Below are 17,100 nucleotides of genomic sequence, written 5' to 3' on the forward strand. Positions count from 1 at the left end.
CAAATGTAAGCAATGGTTACTAATTAAATACCAACTCACAGTAAATTAAGTTAATTACAAAAAAACTGAAACTTAACAGAAAAAGATATTGATGTTAATTAATTTGCAGTTTTTGTTTTTGGGGTAAACGATCGATCTGATAAATTTAGGAAAGAAAGAAATAATGTTATTAATTAAATAACAAATATTTTTTTGTATCAAAAGTTGTTGAATCGTTATATGTGTATATAAAGTAGGTATATGGTTTGTGAAGGTTGATTAATTTATGTTTTAGTGTCGTGAAAAAAGTAACAGCTACATGTAATTGGTTTGTCGACACAGGCAGGTGCAAGTTGTACACATGTTGATAAAGCAGTTGCTGCTGGGTAATTAGTATTCAAATTAAGCTGAGCACGTAATCAGTCTCATCTTATGTTATGTTTTCATAACGTATATTGGAACTTAATTTAAGTTACAGGTGAGTGATTACATTATATATGCATGTGTACGAATATTAATTTGTATAATTATGGTAGAATTTTTTTGATGTAGTATTATAATTGGTTGCTATTTAGTAACTTAATTTGGCCTGTTATGAATGAATGAATATACAACCATAGTATATATTAATTATGGTATAGGTCATATATAGTGCATGCGTGGACCTAACACTTTGGAAACTACGTGGTTCTGAAATTCCCGCAAGTTACTTTCCTTTCTATTATAGTATCATGGGTCCATTCACCAGAGTTAATGTCCGAAAATTTGTCCCCACTACAAAATGTTTTGTTCCTAGCTATTCCTAGATATATCAATTCAAGTACGTGGGATGGTTGACAATTTGGACCACCCTCCGATCCATCTTGTCGATATTTCTTGGAACTCAGACTATAAATTGAAATCTGCTTTGTGATATTTTCGAAATCTAATTATTATTATAATATTATTAAATGTATAGAATTTATAACCGATATTTTTGAATCCGTGTTAATGCTATTATATTCGATTTTGAAATGTGTTTTAACGAATTGATCAGTTGTGGTTTATTTTGCTTTTCACTCTTTCATGTTTAGTGTCCGAGCTACGTACCTTCTTTTTAATTATGTTTGAAGAGGCTCTGGATCAAAAGTAATACATCATGATTTAATTATCAAAATTATTTTCCAAACCATTTAAAACAATTAAGAATCATAAAGCATATATCTATAAATGTATTAACATGTAAAAATGCTAATACTCGACATTCATAACATCACGTTTCACATTTTGATCACTATTATTATAGTTAAAAGTTACCAAAATCTACAGAAAACCACCAAATAACTAGTAGAAGAAACACCTATTAATTAACCTATATACATTTATATTCTATAACCTTATAATAATATACAATGATATTCTTAGTTGAATGAAAAAACATGCATGTATGATCTATATATTTAGATCCCCAAGAATGCACGTGACTGAGATTCCCAATGCTCCTTGGTCTGACGAATCCTTTCTGCTCTCTCACTTTGAAGCCTTTCCTCCCAATATTCATGACACCTGTCAAATTCCAACTCAATTATTTCTACAAACAAGTAAAACCATATATAAATAAAGTTATACCTTCGACTTAGTAAAATGTTAAGCTCATCCAAATGGAGAGATCCCTTGTAAACTCCGGCCTGTATATATTCATCATGACCAAATGGTTATAATTAAGAAAACTTTAATTAAACAAAGATAAAAGAGAGAATTCAAAGGTATTATATATATATATATATATATATATATATATATATATATATATATATATATATATATATATATATATATATATATATATACACACACTTGTCGACAAAGAGGACATTTTGCAGTGGGCTCTGTTGCCTTCAATCCATCAACAATTGTTACTGATCCAGATTTGCAAGCACACATGAAGCAGAATATATGTCCACAACTCAGATACACTGGATCAAATACAGTATCCTGGTCATTCAATGAATACAAATGACAGATTAATCAATAGCAGATACTATATGATTTTTAATTAATCACGTTATGCATTAATCATTATAACAAAAATTTACATGGCATGATAAAGGACTGACCAAGCATATGGAACAAGTCAAGTCTATCTCAAGCTTCACAGTATCAGACAGCTCACACGAAAGTGATGGTTTTCCATCATTAAAGACAAGACAACATCCCTCTAATAATATTTCAGAACCTTTCCTCCTCATATCCGCCTTTGTAATTTCCCTTAAGTTAATGTGGAATGCAATAAGCTCACATAGCCATGGAGACTGAAGGATGTCCATGTGCATGCTCTGAACTTGTGACCTGAATGCCTGCCCTTGTTTAGAGTCATGTATCTGCAGTAAAAAAGTTATGAGTCATGTTTTTATTATGAAGAATCTAAAAGCTCTTTGATAATTATATATAAGCGACAAATAAAAACCTTATCATATTTCTTAAGAATTTTACGCATAGCAATGGCATTGATAACTGCATAACCAACAAGGTCCTTGCCTTCTTGTATTAAAGAATGATGATTTTGGTTTCCTTGGCCATGTAACTTGGCTTTGCACCACATGAAGTACTTGTGGAAGCCTGTTGCCAGATGAACATCAAGCACCTTTTGTGCACGCTCATTAAAACATCCAACCACCACAGACATCTCCTTCATAAGGGAAGGAAAGAAGCTTCCATCGCAGACTACATCAACACAAAAAGGTAAAGATATTATCTAACAGATCAAATAATTACATGAAACGAGCTTGAAAATGAGGGTTATCATGATATCTTCGTGATTCTATTGAATTTCTTTTACAGGTTTTGGTTACGTGTTTCTTCGGCAAATAAGTTTATCATCTGGTGTTATGGTTCTAGTTTAAGATTTCACAAAAATAAACACCTTCTTTGTGACAATATATCCACCACCTTAAAGACAGAGTCATGATATTGATGTACGAAGGAAGATACTAACAAAATTAAGGCGCAGAAACATCTGTAAATTAACATATTGATGTCGGAACCTAAAAAAATCCACCAAGAGTATACTAAATAAATCCGTAATTTATCAAAGTGAGATAAATTATAAATACCAGGGCAAGGATGGAGGCAATAAGCATGAGTGTTTTCTGCAGAGTCGTTAAGAAGCAATGACGATTGTGACTGCAACGAAATCTGTGAATGAGTCATCTCTCTACGACACCGCTTCAAGATTTTCTTGAGATTTTTAAAACCCACACCAGGTAATTTCTTCTCAGCTTGTGTTTGCATGTACTCCTCGTATTTCTTAAAGAACTTCATCTTCTACCTTAATTAATACAATCAAGAATCAAGAGACAGACAATAACAATTCGATGTTTTTTTTGAACGTGTAAATCGATCTGTGTTATTTTGTTACGTGATGAAGGTAAATGAAATTGTATTCAATCAAATAATGCTATGTATTTTTGTTGATAGATCTAGAAAGTGAAGACAGATTTTAGATTTATGCCCACGGTTTAGCTGGCCTTATGCAAAAAAGCACCTGGCTCTGGCGGGTCGGGTCGCCGGTCCCGAAGATAAATATGAGAAACGGTCAAAATGTCTTTTATATCAATATTTAATATATGATTAAATAAAATATTTAGTATTTATTTATTATAGATATTCCATTCTATCTAATTATAACTCTGTATGTGAACCTACAAGGCTACAAATACCGATTTTAAAATCGATGGCATGTCTGTTAAGTGCAAATTGCTCTAAATAAACAAAACCTGTTTTTATTTGACCATTAGCCTTTTACAAAAAGGAAGTGGAAATCAATGTAATCTTTAATTATACAGAATATTTACAGTAATTTGACAAAAAAACATTAATCACTCAGGTGAAGTGAATGATTTTGTTAGCGGATTCTAAAAGTTGCATGATTTTCTAAATAAATGCTTTTGAAAGTTGGATTATTTCTATAAATATTTTCTAAAGTTTATAGTTTTGGTAACAATTTTAAATTTAGTGATCAAATTAGGAATTAAAGGATAAATAAGCCCTTGCCCTGTTGTAATTTGCAGTATGTTTATTTAGAGTTTTTAGAATGAATTTGTTATAACAGGATGAATACTAGGCCTCAAAGTTGAATCATGTAAGATTCAACATGAGGCAACTCCTTTGGTGGTGGTAAAGGTACTTGATTGATGTCTAAAAAGTTTTATCAAGCTGCGATTTGTTAAATCATATATTCTATTTTCAAGCCATGGAGTGGATAGTGGATACTACATTTGTCTCCAATATAATCACCTGGTTTGAAAATATGACAGTTAAATTGACATGTATATTTTTGACAACGTTTTTTTATAAATTTTGATAATAAAATACTTTGAAATTACATCGAATATTCAATATTTTTATAATATAAATGCCTTTTGTAAAAAAGAGAAGGGTGATTCATGTGAACTTAATAAAGATTTTACCAAATTGTTGGGTTTATGCTTATCCTTTTTTCCAAGTGAACGTCGTTTTCTCGCACTTTTGATAAAGTCCATCCAAGTCTGAAATAACTTATCTATGGATAAATTGATGGATTTGACTTGTATGTTAATTTTAAGAGTTATTTATAAAAATATTATATGAAAGTGTCTTTGGTAGAAGAGTTTATTGCTTATTAGCTTATAGTTTACTAGTTTCCTAGCTTATAAACTAATAAATTAGAAATGATTAACTTATGAAAAAATAACTTATTAGTTATTTATCAACGCTATAAGTTATTTTTATCCAAACACCTTTTTAACTTACACCAGTATAGAACCATTAATAAGCTAATAAGCTCTTTTGCCAAACATCCCAAAATGTATTTTCACCAAATTTTATTGTTTCATATTGTAAGAAAATGACTACAAACATGCTAAAAAGTTTGAACGAACCGAAGGTAAAACATGTGGTTCATTGTCACATAGAAACCCCATGATTGTAATTAATTTATATAAGTTTTAACTGTCTCCACTAAGTATTAATCGTTAAGTATGCACGAATAGAATGTGAACAACAAACCCGTCTTTTTACTTTTTTTTTTTTTTAATTGTGTGCTTATAAATGTGAAGAACAATATTTAACACTTGATCTATGTACTTGATGATTCAACCCCTATTTTCTTTGTACTATCTTTTAATATACATATAAGTGTTTTAATTTTATTTTATATATCCTATTTATTTGTTGGTTTGACAATCTAACAACATATAGACATATACAGTGGCGATCCAAGATTTTCATGTATTGGGGGCACAAAAATACTATCAAACAATTCTTTTTCCAAGTTGTGTCAAAACGATTTTAAATACTAATAACAAAGTTACAGTCTAATATAAAAAATAAAGAAAGTTAGCTATGTGATCTAATAAATAACATGAAACTAAATTTTGAAAATTCACAAATCATATCACTTTACTCTGCTTCCACATAAAGAATGAAAAATTCATATACAAATGAAGCCTATAAATCTATAATTCACAAATTGTTAATAATGTAACTACAATACTATATAAATTGTTAATAACGCAACAGACGAAGTCTTTATAACCAAGATCCATTGGGGTCTAGCCTTTATTCCCTTTATTCCTTTTGATGGGCTTGCTTTGCTTTTTTTTTTCTTCTTTCAGCCCAATATTAATGAGGGGCACCATTATGTGGACTTTGCCTGGAGGGCACATCATATATTTAAAACAATAGTAATAAAAAGAATAAATGTAGCTTATTGATGTTAGTTAATTTTGTGTTGATGGGGAACATGCATCCCCGCTCTAGAACCGCCAATTTGCAGTTTAACATACAGTTGTATAAACGTATTGTCGTATGCCATTGGTTTCTTCATGGATTGGGCTTGGGCCATGTGCCTTGGTCTTGGATTTGATTGGGCGAGGGTAGCCGTTAGCTAGTCTGAGCCCTAGATGGGCTAAAAAAGTAAGCCCAAAAACTGAACCTAATGTCTAGTGGGTGATTTGGACACATTGACACAACTCAAAAGACTAGTGTCTTTATGAAGATAAAAAAGAACCAAAACCACTCACTAACCCTCTTCCATTCTATCTCTCTCTTTATATCCCAAGCCCCAATGACCACCCAACTAGCATCTTTTAGTCAACTTGGCTTATCGAGGTATCTTTATCTTTCTTCTTTTTAACTAAAGAGATAAACTCAGGCTCCTAGTTTTTTATTATTATTATTATTATTATTATTTGAACAGCAACCCTCCTAGTTTAATTAATTACTATGCATGCAAATGCATTAATTTAAGAATAAATTCTTAAATTAACCCATTTTAGATCGAAAGGTTATATGAACCTGAGAACAAGAAATCACTTGAGATTGACGTTGTCTATAACTTCATCATTCTTTTCTTTTAGGGCTGTTAACCCATTTTAGATTATACTCTGTTGTTCTCTATTTCCAATATTGATTACAAGCAAAGAATCATATACCCTGGAATTTCTTTTACGATGTGAATATCTATATATCCATGGGCAGCTCAACCATTTTAGGGGTTCTAAGCAAGTCAAAAAATTGGGGCCCTTTGCCCTTTACTAGACTCGAAAATCAAAAACAAATGAGATAAATATGTCGCAGAAAATAGAATCAGTAGAAGAATGCAATGTCGTTTCAGTTTTATAAATACAGCGATAGTTGATTTATTCTTCCGCTTCATTGATTTTGTGGTTACCAGATTGAATTTTTTAGTGGACTAAACTTTTGGATTTTGAAAAATATGAGGCTCCTTAGAATTGGGGACCCTAAGCCCTAGCTTAAAAAACTTCTACATAGCCGGCCCTAATATATCTATATGATTTTGTCATAGTTTGTTAATGTTGTTTATCTTTGATGATCAATGCTTTTCAAATATAGCAAGGAATTGATACGAGGGTATTTAATCATCAAACCGAATATTGCATGCATTACATTGCCGTGATAGGGAAAAAGAGCACGTCCACTTGTCAACAATGACGTTAAAGCAATAGATTACACCACGTGCTTTTTATCTTCTTTCTAAGATATTTTTCAAAATAAAATATATCAAAAGAAAAATATAAAAGCCTATTTATAAAAGAACAAGTATATCTTAATACTACTAAAAGAGTGAATGCAAAGTAGATTTTTTGCTCTAATTTATGCGACAACGATTTAACTTCTCTTTCGAAAACAAAAACAATGATTTAACTTGTTATTGGTTTCCTATCACTTCATGCATGCATATAATAATAGTACTAGTTTATAACTTGCAGAAACCAAGATTATAAAATTAATTAAATTTTCATAGTAAAAATTAATAGTTATTTTTTAAATAAGTTATTAATTAAGAGATATATAATATTATTGAAAAATTATATTAAAATGACACGTAAACAAATAAACAAAAAAGTGATAAAGAAAATAAGGAGATATGCATATTGTGGTAGAAAGTGAAAATCTTTGTAAACATAGTATCCTTTAAAATGCATTCTGCAAAGATAGGGCTGTGGCCCCAATTAATCATATCTTTTTATTTTTAGAATTTTTTAGCTTTTATTGGTATATTATCCCTCTATTAAATTTATACGTGAGACTCTTAAAATATATTAAATATATTTATACTTTTTGTTATATTTTATTCATATTTTATCATTATGATTCTTTAATATTTTATCTATAAACTTAATTATTTCTTTAAAATATTTATTTTGTTATCTGTTTTACTATAAAATTTTCATTAGTATCTTGATTCAATATTGATACTTCATATTACCATATATTACTATATAATATCCATGATTTAACAATTTTTCTTTTATAAATTTACATCCAAACTTTATCTTTATTAAGAAATTTATATGTGAGACCCTTAAAATATATTAAATATATTTATACTTTTTGTTATATTTTATTCATATTTTATCATTATGATTCTTTAATATTTTATCTATAAACTTAATTATTTCTTTAAAATGTTTATTTTGTTATCTGTTTTACTATAAAATTTTCATTAGTATCTTGATTCAATATTGATAGTTCATATTACCATATATTACTATATAATATCCATGATTTAACAGTTTTTCTTTTATAAATTTACATCCAAACTTTATCTTTATTACGAAATTTATATGTGAGACCCTTAAAATATATTAAATATATTTATACTTTTTGTTATATTTTATTCATATTTTATCAGTATGATTCTTTAATATTTTATCTATAAACTTAATTATTTCTTTAAAATGTTTATTTTTGTTATCTGTTTTACTATAAAATTTTCATCAGTATCTTGATTCAATATTGATACTCCATATTATCATTAGGGATGTCAACGGGATCAAATGGGAGCGGGAATAGCTGCCCCCGCTCCCGCCCCCGAAATCAATTGTTGCCCCCGGTCCCGGTCCCGCCCCCGGCACCCCCGTTTACATAGCCCACGGTCCCGCTCCCGGTTACCTCCATCACCCCCGGTCCCGCCCCCGTTCCCCCGGTTCCCCCGCTTAAAATTCGTTTTTTTTGCTAAACGACTACTTTGTGTTAGGCTAAAAAGCTTGTTTTTAATAACTTTAAAAGTTTAAAACGTAATCTTTTAGAAACTAAACAATTAAAAATTCAACATTACGAATTCAATATTACAAAACGACAATTCCATCAATCTTAAAAATATAAAATATGACAAATCCAATATTACAAATATAAAATACTTACATATCAAAAAATATATGATTAATTCACTACCTCTTCAATATCTATTAATTGAAAACGGGAAAGTGAAACCTAACCTACACTTAAAATTAGAAAATCTATTTTGTATATGTATTTTATATTAAATATATATTTTTTACATAAATATACAACCGGGACCCCGCGGGAGTACGGGACGGGAATACCAACTCCCGCTCCCGGTCCCGAAAATAAGCGGGGTTTAATTTTGCCCCCGCTCCCGCTCCCGTTCCCGGTTTTTTTAAAAATTTAGTCCCATACGGGATCGGGATCCCACGGGAGCGGGGTTCCACGGGGGTTTTTGACATCCCTAATTACCATATATTACTATATAGTATCCATGATTTAACAATTTTTCTTTTATAAATTTACATCCAAACTTTATCTTTATTACGATATTGGTATTTACGTATTGATTTTATGTTTTAGTTTTTTTTACGAACTACTTTTTGTTTTTCAAAACAAAGTTGTTTTGTTTTAATTATTTTGGCAACTTTGTTTTCATATATCTTTTTAAAAATTTCATTTTCACAAATTCAACTTTTATAACTTTTTTTCAATAACGGTTGTTATATTTAAAAAAATCATAATAATGTAAACATGTTATATAAGATATGTGACTATGTAGAGTTAGATATATTTTTTTAAAATATTATTCTTTTAAAGTCTTTAAGAAAAAATTAAATAATATGATTTCTGAACTAATGGATTTAAATTGATTATTTACTTTTATTTTTTATTTTTTAAAATATTTTGAAAAACAACTCATTAGAGAAAAATATTTAATTCCAGATGACATTATTAGTTTTATTTTTTTAATTTTTGTAAAGACTTTAAAAAGCATTTAAAAAAATTATTTAACTCGATATATTCACATATTTTAGCATGTTTTCGTAACTTTTTACATTATTATATGGTTTTTTTAAATATAAAAATCGCAGAAAACAAATTTGTGAAAATAAAAAGTTGTTAACATATTCAAAACCAAAAAAAAAAACTTTGTTTTATAAAACAAAAGGAGTCGTAAAAAAATAAAACATAAAGTTACGAAAAATATTAGAATGTAAAGACCATTGTCATAATAAAGATACAATTTAGATGTAAATTTAAAAAAATAAAATTGGTGAAATCATGGATACTATATAATATCTACCTTTTTTATAATTTATTAGCATTTATTATATGAAGAATCAATATTGAATTGATGATAGTAACGAAAATTTTATAATAAAATAAATAATGAGGTATATATTTAAAAAAAATAAATTTGTAGATAAAATAGTAAAACATATTAAATATAAAATATGAATAAAAGATAACAAAGAATATAAATATAATGAATTAATATATTTTAAGGTGTCACATATACATTTAATTCACATATAAATTTAATAGATGAAAAAATACATATAAAAGCTAAAAAGTTTTAAAAATAAAAAGGATATTCATATAATATGTTATGATAGTGTAAGGGCCTCAAATATAAAATTTTAAAATGATAAAGTAAATATTGGTGATTGGGCTACCGTCCTATATTTGCAAATGCATTGTAAAATGCTCCTATTTTTACAAAGCAAAATGGAACCCCATTTTTGCAAAAAAACTGGGTAGAAACAGGTAACTTCATATTATTAAAAAAATAAAAATCAGTGATTTTTCTAAATAGTATTACAAGGAATGTTGATTTAAATAATAATAAAAAAAAATTAATACCGTTAGTTTGTTGCGTGGAATATATAACACCTTGTTTTCTTTATTACTTTTTCGTTTACGTTTATATACGTCGACGCACTTAATTTTTTTCATGGAAGCTAGATAACAGAGAAGTTTCAGACTTTGTACTTTTTACATGTATTGAAAGTTGAAACTAACGGCGTTAAGTCTCCTTTTTGGTCTATTTAAACTGTAATTCTGAATAGTGATGCAACTAACATTGCAATTGCTACAACTGTACACACACGACACACACAGCAACAATAACAATGGCGGCAACAGCGAAACCGGTGATGGTCGTCGGAGTTGATGATAGCGAGCAGAGTTTTTTCGCACTGGAGTGGACGTTGGATCACTTCTTTGTATCCTCTGCTCCACATCATCCCTTCGAACTAATCATCGTTAACAGCAAACCTACTCCTCCTTCTTCCATTGGATTCGCCGTTCCAGGTAATTAATATATATTTTGGGTATTGATTATCTTCTTCAATTCGCATGCATGTATATGTATGTATTAAATTTGTTGCTGAATATGAATATATGATGAAATTGCAGGTGTGGAAGTTTTGTCGCATGTGGATGTGGATTTGAAGAACATCGCTGCTCGAGTTATCGAAAGGGCAAGGGAGATTTGCCTTTCTAAATCGGTTTGTGAATCCAGCTTCAATTGTGAATATATATTGGGAGAAATTACAAATAATTAGCTCTGAATTAAGTGGTCGAGCATCAAAAATTTGATGTTATGATTTGGCCGGTTATCAAATTTGAATGATATATAGTTGGGTTGCTGAAGAAATTCATGACCGACTGTATTTAATCAAACGTGGATCATGTATGCAATGAATGCATTATGCAGGTGAATGATGCGACACTAGAGATTGTGGAAGGGGATGCGAGAAACATCCTGTGTGATGCTGTGGAGAGGTACCATGCCACCATACTGGTTGTTGGAAGCCATGGTTATGGAGCAATAAAAAGGTACATACGACATACCATTAATTAATTAATTAATTATGAGTAATTTATATACTCAATTAATTAAACATATATGCATGTCTCTAGCTAGGCTAGCTATATGATTTATATATAAGATTAAAATTGATGTTGTTCATATATATATATATTATAATGTATAGGGCGGTTTTAGGAAGTGTAAGCGACTATGTTACCCATCATGCTCACTGCACAGTCATGGTAGTGAAGAAGCCCAAGGCTTAGCTTAATTAACACGAATTCAAGATATCTTGCCCCATGGCATGGCATGGCATATATGGTATCCATCATCATTAGTTACCTTTTCTGCTTATCTTTCATCTGCGCTCCCCATGGCTGCAGTTTTTTTGCTTTGAAATATTGTCAACAGTCTAACATCGCTGTTGATCGTGGTAGTATGTATGTATGTATGTTTAATGTTTGTTCAATTTCATAAACTTATTTTCATTTGAGCAATCTATATATGTGTTTCCTTCATTTTAATCGTTACGAATAACATGTTTGCGTGTGTTTTGGACGTGCAAATTAATATGGATATTCCATTTCCGTACAACACATTCATTGTTGGTGACATATAAATAGCAACAAGTACTGGTTTCACTATCAATCCATGGTGATGATGTAAAACGTAGATGGGTTCCCTATAATTTATAATCAGCTTTGGAACTATGAGGACATGCAGTTTTGATAATGCTATTTGGAGAAAATTAAACCAGTGTTTATGCAACCAAAAAAAAAGCAACATAAAAACACTACTACTACTACTACAAAGTACAAATACAACGGTAATTTTGCATTCACATCACAGCCCACAATTACAAATGTAACTCTTACAAACGAGAATCCTTTTTTATATATTTTTTTTAAAAAAATCAATGGTTCATTTGGAATTTTACGTATTTTGTAAAATCCAGCATTAATTTCCCTCTTTCCTTAATTGTATTCTGTAGCTCTTGGAGTTTGCCACATGGATGAGTTGTTATTACAATTTACAAGTGTCAGTTTTTACCAATTCATGTGTAGTACTAGTAGATCGGATGGATGGATAAATATTCCTAAAAATCGTATCATTCAAAAAGTAAATAATTAGATTACTGTTTTTGCAATCAATGATATCATATACCATGGAATCTTTCTCAGCCAGCTAGCTAGCTTATTGAACAAGGGACCTTGATACACACACAACATTTGACTTGGTTAAAAAACATAAGATTCCCAATATATCTAGGATGGGCAAATGTGTGATATATATATTGGTTAGGTTAGGAGCTAGGAGAATCCAAAGGACCCAACCAACGCTTAATATTGCTTTTTACAAGAACACGATGCCAAATTAAAGCAAAGCATCCATGCATCCATGAAACTACTTTGCAACTGGGTCTGGGATATACCAAGTTTCCAAAGTAGAATTTAAAACCACATATATATACTTGATGCACAAGTTCAAGTTCCCCCTTGTATTCGTGTAATATTATTATAATAACTGTGACATGACATATAAAAAATAAAAGTTGGCAAAAGGCATAGAAATGAACCATTGTGTTGTGTTATCTTTCTAGTTTGCTTAATAAGTCTTCCATTGCTGGCAGCTCTTTCACAATTTGGTTCCAATCAGGCAAGCCCTATAGGAAAAAAAAACACACACACACAACTTTTGTTATATATCCGTTTGACCTCAAAAGTTAAAATCAATCAACAAACAACAATAAAAACGGTTGATCATTGTTAATTTCTATAACCATCCCTCATACTTGGCTTTTGTTGCAAATTTTCTTGTGAAAACTCCCAAAAAACATTTTAGTTTTTTGCAGGAATGAGCCAGATGAAAAAAAAAACACACAAAACATCATTGTCGGCATCTTTTTGTTAAAACATTCTTTTTTTCCTATTTGAATCATTGATTTGTTTAGAAAAAGCCAATTATGATGGTGAGAAATTTAATGGACTTAGAATGAAAGAGCGATACGAAAATAATAATAGAAATAATAATAATGATAAAAAAGAGCAGTGAGTACTGACCCTCCCTGATCTTCGAACGCGACCATCTAGACGTAGTATAATATATACATCCTCACCGGGTGTAACTCCCTCTGATTTTTGTTGCTCCTTTATCCACCTTTCAAACAACTTAGCACACTTAAAACAAACCCAATAACCTATTTAATTTAGAGTGAGATATTTGATAAATAGTGTCACATATGCATGCAGTGGTGTGTGGTCTATTTAACCCCAAAACAACGTTCATCAAGGATAATAAGATTATTATGACTCACCTTTCCCACTCCCCAGGTGCCACAACCTCCGCCTTGAATCGGATCTCAGACTTCAATTTTGTTTTTGCAGTTATCGACTGAGCTCGCGACTCAAAATCTTCCTACAATCATCAAAATAAGGTATTAAATTACAGTGCTATAGCAGTACTACAGGATAATTTTGCAAATTTATACCCCAACAGAAGGAAGAGATGCAGCTGGTTTTTTAGGACCCCCAAATCCTCTCTTATCGCTTTGCAATTCTCCTTCCCCCCAAATCACAGGAACCAATATAACACCTCGGTTCAAGAGCTCCATCCGGAACCTCTCCGCCTTTTGAATAGCCAAAGTCACACTCTCTTTCTTTCCCGCCAATATAACCTTCAAGAAAAGTATGCAAATTGATGATGAAAATTTCTACTTATATTTTTGAATAGTGATTATGCATGGTTGGGTGAAAGGGAATTTGGATACTAACAGGCCTTGCGGTGTCTCTTAACTGCACAAGTTCAACCACACGATTCGTTGAGAGGCGCAGAGGCAACCTTGATAGCGTTTCATCTCGGGTAATTTGAGCAAGTTGTTCTTCCTCTTTCTTGTTATCCCAAAGAAACAATGCCACAAAAACTACAATGCCTACACACTCAAACCTTTATTTATTTATTTTTTTTTTTTTTGACTTAAAGCACTTAATCTGGAACGTGAGTGTGTCTTAATCTGGAAAGAGTTGAGCCAAAATAAACACTGCTTAATGTATTAACCCACCAACCTCTTACATATTCCACCCAACTCTCCTCAAGTTAAAATTGATGGATATTATGAAATGGAATGCAAGGGTAAAATGGTCATTTAGTTCCATTTAGACGGTTATACAACATTCTATCCGTACAGAGTTACAGACATCATCAGTTGCTTTACCCATACAAAAACTAATGAGAAAAGAAACAGCCCCTTATTCTGATAAGCTGTACAGGGCGTTTCTATTTTACTTGATGCAATTAATAGAGAAATTCAAGGAGATGAGACTTTTCCATTAAGTCGTCAATTTTTATAAAGCTATCTAGAAATTACTTGATATGTTTTACCTCCAAGATTAATGGCAACATTTTGGGAAGTCCCTAAGATATCAGGAGCTCCCTCACCACCTTTGATAGCAAGGAAGAGTCTAGGAAAAGTAAGGAACAATGAGATTCCAGCAGCTGCTGTAAATGCCACATAGAAGAATCTTCTAACACCACGAAATGGAGCTTGAACCTCACTAATCAGCTTCAGATCTCTTCTGAAACCATACCCTACATCTTCCCCACCAAGCCTAGCCTGCAAATACTTTTCAAATTTAACTTACTTTGATATTTGCTAATTACCCACTTAGGGTTTTAAAAAAAAAGATGAAGAACCTCTTCTTGTAGCTGTTTAAATTCAGGCAAAACTCTGAAGGAGGCCAAATCTGGATCGTTTAGAATGGTTCCAAATTTCAGGTTATATTCTTTAAGGGCAGTGCGAAGACATTCAGCAGCTTTCTTTCCCTCCCCTCTTCCTCCAAACAGATAAAAATGAATTCAATCAGATTGTCCTGAAAATCATGGTGATATACAACACACATAATCAAAAGGAAACCAAAAGTCCTACCTATAAGCATGGCAACAGGCTTTGTTATAAAGTGCAGCTTGAGCCTCCACAGGATTAGGGTTCAAGGTAAGCGCTGTTTCAAACTGGATGAGAGCATCTTTAACCTGAAAATTTTATATCCATCATGATAGTCAATTTCAGATCTTGGATCCACTGAAACTGATCCAGACATTCCACTCCAAGTCTGGATGTTTATCATTTTAGTTCCCAAATACTTCATGATCATGATACATTGTTGTAAAATACTCTTTATGGTACCAGCAATAAAACCAATTCTTATTAATTTTCTAGAGAAAGTGACTTCTATAAGCTGTTCAAAAGTGTAAACATGGATGCATCCCTGAAAAAGAAATTAGTATGATAGGGGACATTCAGATATAAATTTCGGCCACTGAATTTAAACTAAGAAAATCCGGACAATATCCATAACAATGAAGCCATTAGCTTCAACCCTAGAAACACCAAAAATAAGGTAATCAAAAGTTCATAAATAACAACATGAAACATTTTCGCATATATAATTAGGTGAATTTCGAAGCAATAAGCAATGATAATTACGTATACGGAGTGCGACGGAATTAAAAGATGAATATTTGTATAAGTACCCGTCCTTTAGAGAAGAGGGTGAGGCCCAAATTGACGCAAGCTTCTGCTGTCTCTGAACCAACTTCCGGCGACGGAGAAGGTGGTGACGGCGAGGTTGAAGAAGAGCAAGAAATTGGTGAAAAAAGAAACTTTTGGGGGGAATTGAAAGTGGGTTTTCTGCGGAGTAGTAGTAGTAATGAGGATATTGATTGATTTGGGGAATTGAAGGAGCAGCGGTGGTGATGGTGGTGCCGGAGCACAGGATTTATCACATCCATTGAGGTCTCATGGAACACAACCGTTTATCCACTTCTTTGTATAAAACTAACTAAAAACCCAAGCGCCTAGCTAACTTTCCATAGTTTTATTTATTTATTTATTACATGAGTTCATATTTATTTATTATATTAATTTATTTTAAAGAAAAAAAATATGAAATTACAATATATATGAGAAGTTTGAATTTAAAAAAATATATATTAAATTATTAAAATTAATTTGTTTGTTTTTCTTATAATTTAAATAAATAAACAAAGGAAATTAATGAAACTTTAATTTAGAAAATTTGAAATTAGAAGGAACCTAGTTAATGAAATTGATATACATTTATTATTATATTTATTGCAATTATTACATTTAAATATTATGTGTAAATTAATAAAATGAAAAAACCATAAAAATATCATGCGAAAAAAAATTAATTGAAAATAATCACAAAATGACATATGGCAAAATCAATGAGAGTATGACATGTGACAAAAAGTTCTTTATTTATTAGAAACAAAGTGTAAGACTCATGTATTACATGAGTTAATTAAAAAAATTAAATATAAATGTCTAAATGTTTAAGAACTTTGGATTTATAAGAAATAAGAAAAATAATGAATTATTAAAATTGATTTTTTTTATCTTTTAAATTTAAATAAATTAATAAAATAAACTAATGAACTTTAATTTGAAAATTTTGAAATAAGAAGGTAAGTCCATTAACTAAATTTATATTCATTTATTACTACATTTATTGTAATTATCACATTAAAGTATTACGTGAAATTTATTAAAATAGAAAAACCCATAACATGACATGTGGAAAAGAAATTAATTCAAAATAACTACAAAATGACATTTGGCAAATTGAATAAGAATGTGACATGTGGCAAAAAAAAAACATTCATTTATTAGTGTAGATGAAGATGATGATTTTTAGAGTAAATTATTGAAATCGTCTCTATGGTTTGGTCAAAAT

General features: G+C 30.6%; 3 protein-coding genes and 1 long non-coding RNA gene across 4 annotated transcripts; 2 read left to right on the top strand and 2 right to left on the bottom strand.

Moving 5' to 3' along the window:
• Window positions 1-1,222: 1,222 nt before the first annotated feature.
• LOC145018573 (putative E3 ubiquitin-protein ligase BAH1-like 1) lies at window positions 1,223-3,460 on the bottom strand. Its single transcript, XM_078976451.1, has 6 exons — window positions 3,072-3,460; window positions 2,426-2,682; window positions 2,076-2,339; window positions 1,816-1,953; window positions 1,588-1,646; window positions 1,223-1,524 (listed from the first exon to the last, which is right to left on the bottom strand). Exons 1-6 carry the CDS (start codon window positions 3,277-3,279, stop codon window positions 1,419-1,421), a joined length of 1,032 nt encoding a protein of 343 aa, XP_078832577.1. The 5' UTR covers window positions 3,280-3,460; the 3' UTR covers window positions 1,223-1,418.
• On the top strand, window positions 2,587-3,688 carry LOC145018574 (uncharacterized). Its single transcript, XR_013667077.1, has 3 exons — window positions 2,587-2,700; window positions 2,800-3,221; window positions 3,436-3,688. It is a non-coding gene; the product is annotated as an uncharacterized LOC145018574 (long non-coding RNA).
• Window positions 3,689-10,590: 6,902 nt separating this feature from the next.
• LOC145014604 (uncharacterized) lies at window positions 10,591-11,871 on the top strand. Its single transcript, XM_078973015.1, has 4 exons — window positions 10,591-10,845; window positions 10,951-11,042; window positions 11,252-11,373; window positions 11,532-11,871. The coding sequence occupies exons 1-4, from the start codon at window positions 10,665-10,667 to the stop codon at window positions 11,611-11,613; spliced, it is 477 nt and encodes a 158-aa protein (XP_078829141.1). The 5' UTR covers window positions 10,591-10,664; the 3' UTR covers window positions 11,614-11,871.
• A 903-nt stretch (window positions 11,872-12,774) lies between these two features.
• LPA1 (tetratricopeptide repeat (TPR)-containing protein) lies at window positions 12,775-16,194 on the bottom strand. The gene is made up of 9 exons (XM_078973014.1): window positions 15,875-16,194; window positions 15,270-15,373; window positions 15,038-15,173; window positions 14,726-14,957; window positions 14,119-14,276; window positions 13,836-14,021; window positions 13,662-13,762; window positions 13,408-13,504; window positions 12,775-13,010 (listed from the first exon to the last, which is right to left on the bottom strand). The coding sequence occupies exons 1-9, from the start codon at window positions 16,130-16,132 to the stop codon at window positions 12,936-12,938; spliced, it is 1,347 nt and encodes a 448-aa protein (XP_078829140.1). The 5' UTR covers window positions 16,133-16,194; the 3' UTR covers window positions 12,775-12,935.
• Between the last annotated feature and the right edge of the window lie 906 nt (window positions 16,195-17,100).

The sequence above is a fragment of the Lactuca saligna genome, chromosome 9 (assembly GCF_052625555.1).
Source record: "Lactuca saligna cultivar CGN05327 chromosome 9, ASM5262555v1, whole genome shotgun sequence".
NCBI classification, from domain to species: Eukaryota; Viridiplantae; Streptophyta; class Magnoliopsida; order Asterales; family Asteraceae; genus Lactuca; species Lactuca saligna.

Coding starts and splice junctions, on each gene's coding strand:
- LOC145018573 (XM_078976451.1), bottom strand. CDS start 3,279: ATGAAGTTCTTTAAGAAATACGAGGAGTACATGCAAACACAAGCTGAG. Junction 1,954..2,075: donor TGACTTGTTCCATATGCTTG/GTCAGTCCTTTA, acceptor TTGAATGACCAG/GATACTGTATTTGATCCAGT. Junction 1,647..1,815: donor AATGTCCTCTTTGTCGACAA/GTGTGTGTATAT, acceptor GAATATATACAG/GCCGGAGTTTACAAGGGATC.
- LOC145014604 (XM_078973015.1), top strand. CDS start 10,665: ATGGCGGCAACAGCGAAACCGGTGATGGTCGTCGGAGTTGATGATAGC. Junction 10,846..10,950: donor CATTGGATTCGCCGTTCCAG/GTAATTAATATA, acceptor ATGAAATTGCAG/GTGTGGAAGTTTTGTCGCAT. Junction 11,043..11,251: donor AGATTTGCCTTTCTAAATCG/GTTTGTGAATCC, acceptor TGCATTATGCAG/GTGAATGATGCGACACTAGA.
- LPA1 (XM_078973014.1), bottom strand. CDS start 16,132: ATGGATGTGATAAATCCTGTGCTCCGGCACCACCATCACCACCGCTGC. Junction 14,958..15,037: donor TTAAACAGCTACAAGAAGAG/GTTCTTCATCTT, acceptor AAGTATTTGCAG/GCTAGGCTTGGTGGGGAAGA. Junction 14,022..14,118: donor TAAGAGACACCGCAAGGCCT/GTTAGTATCCAA, acceptor CTTTTCTTGAAG/GTTATATTGGCGGGAAAGAA.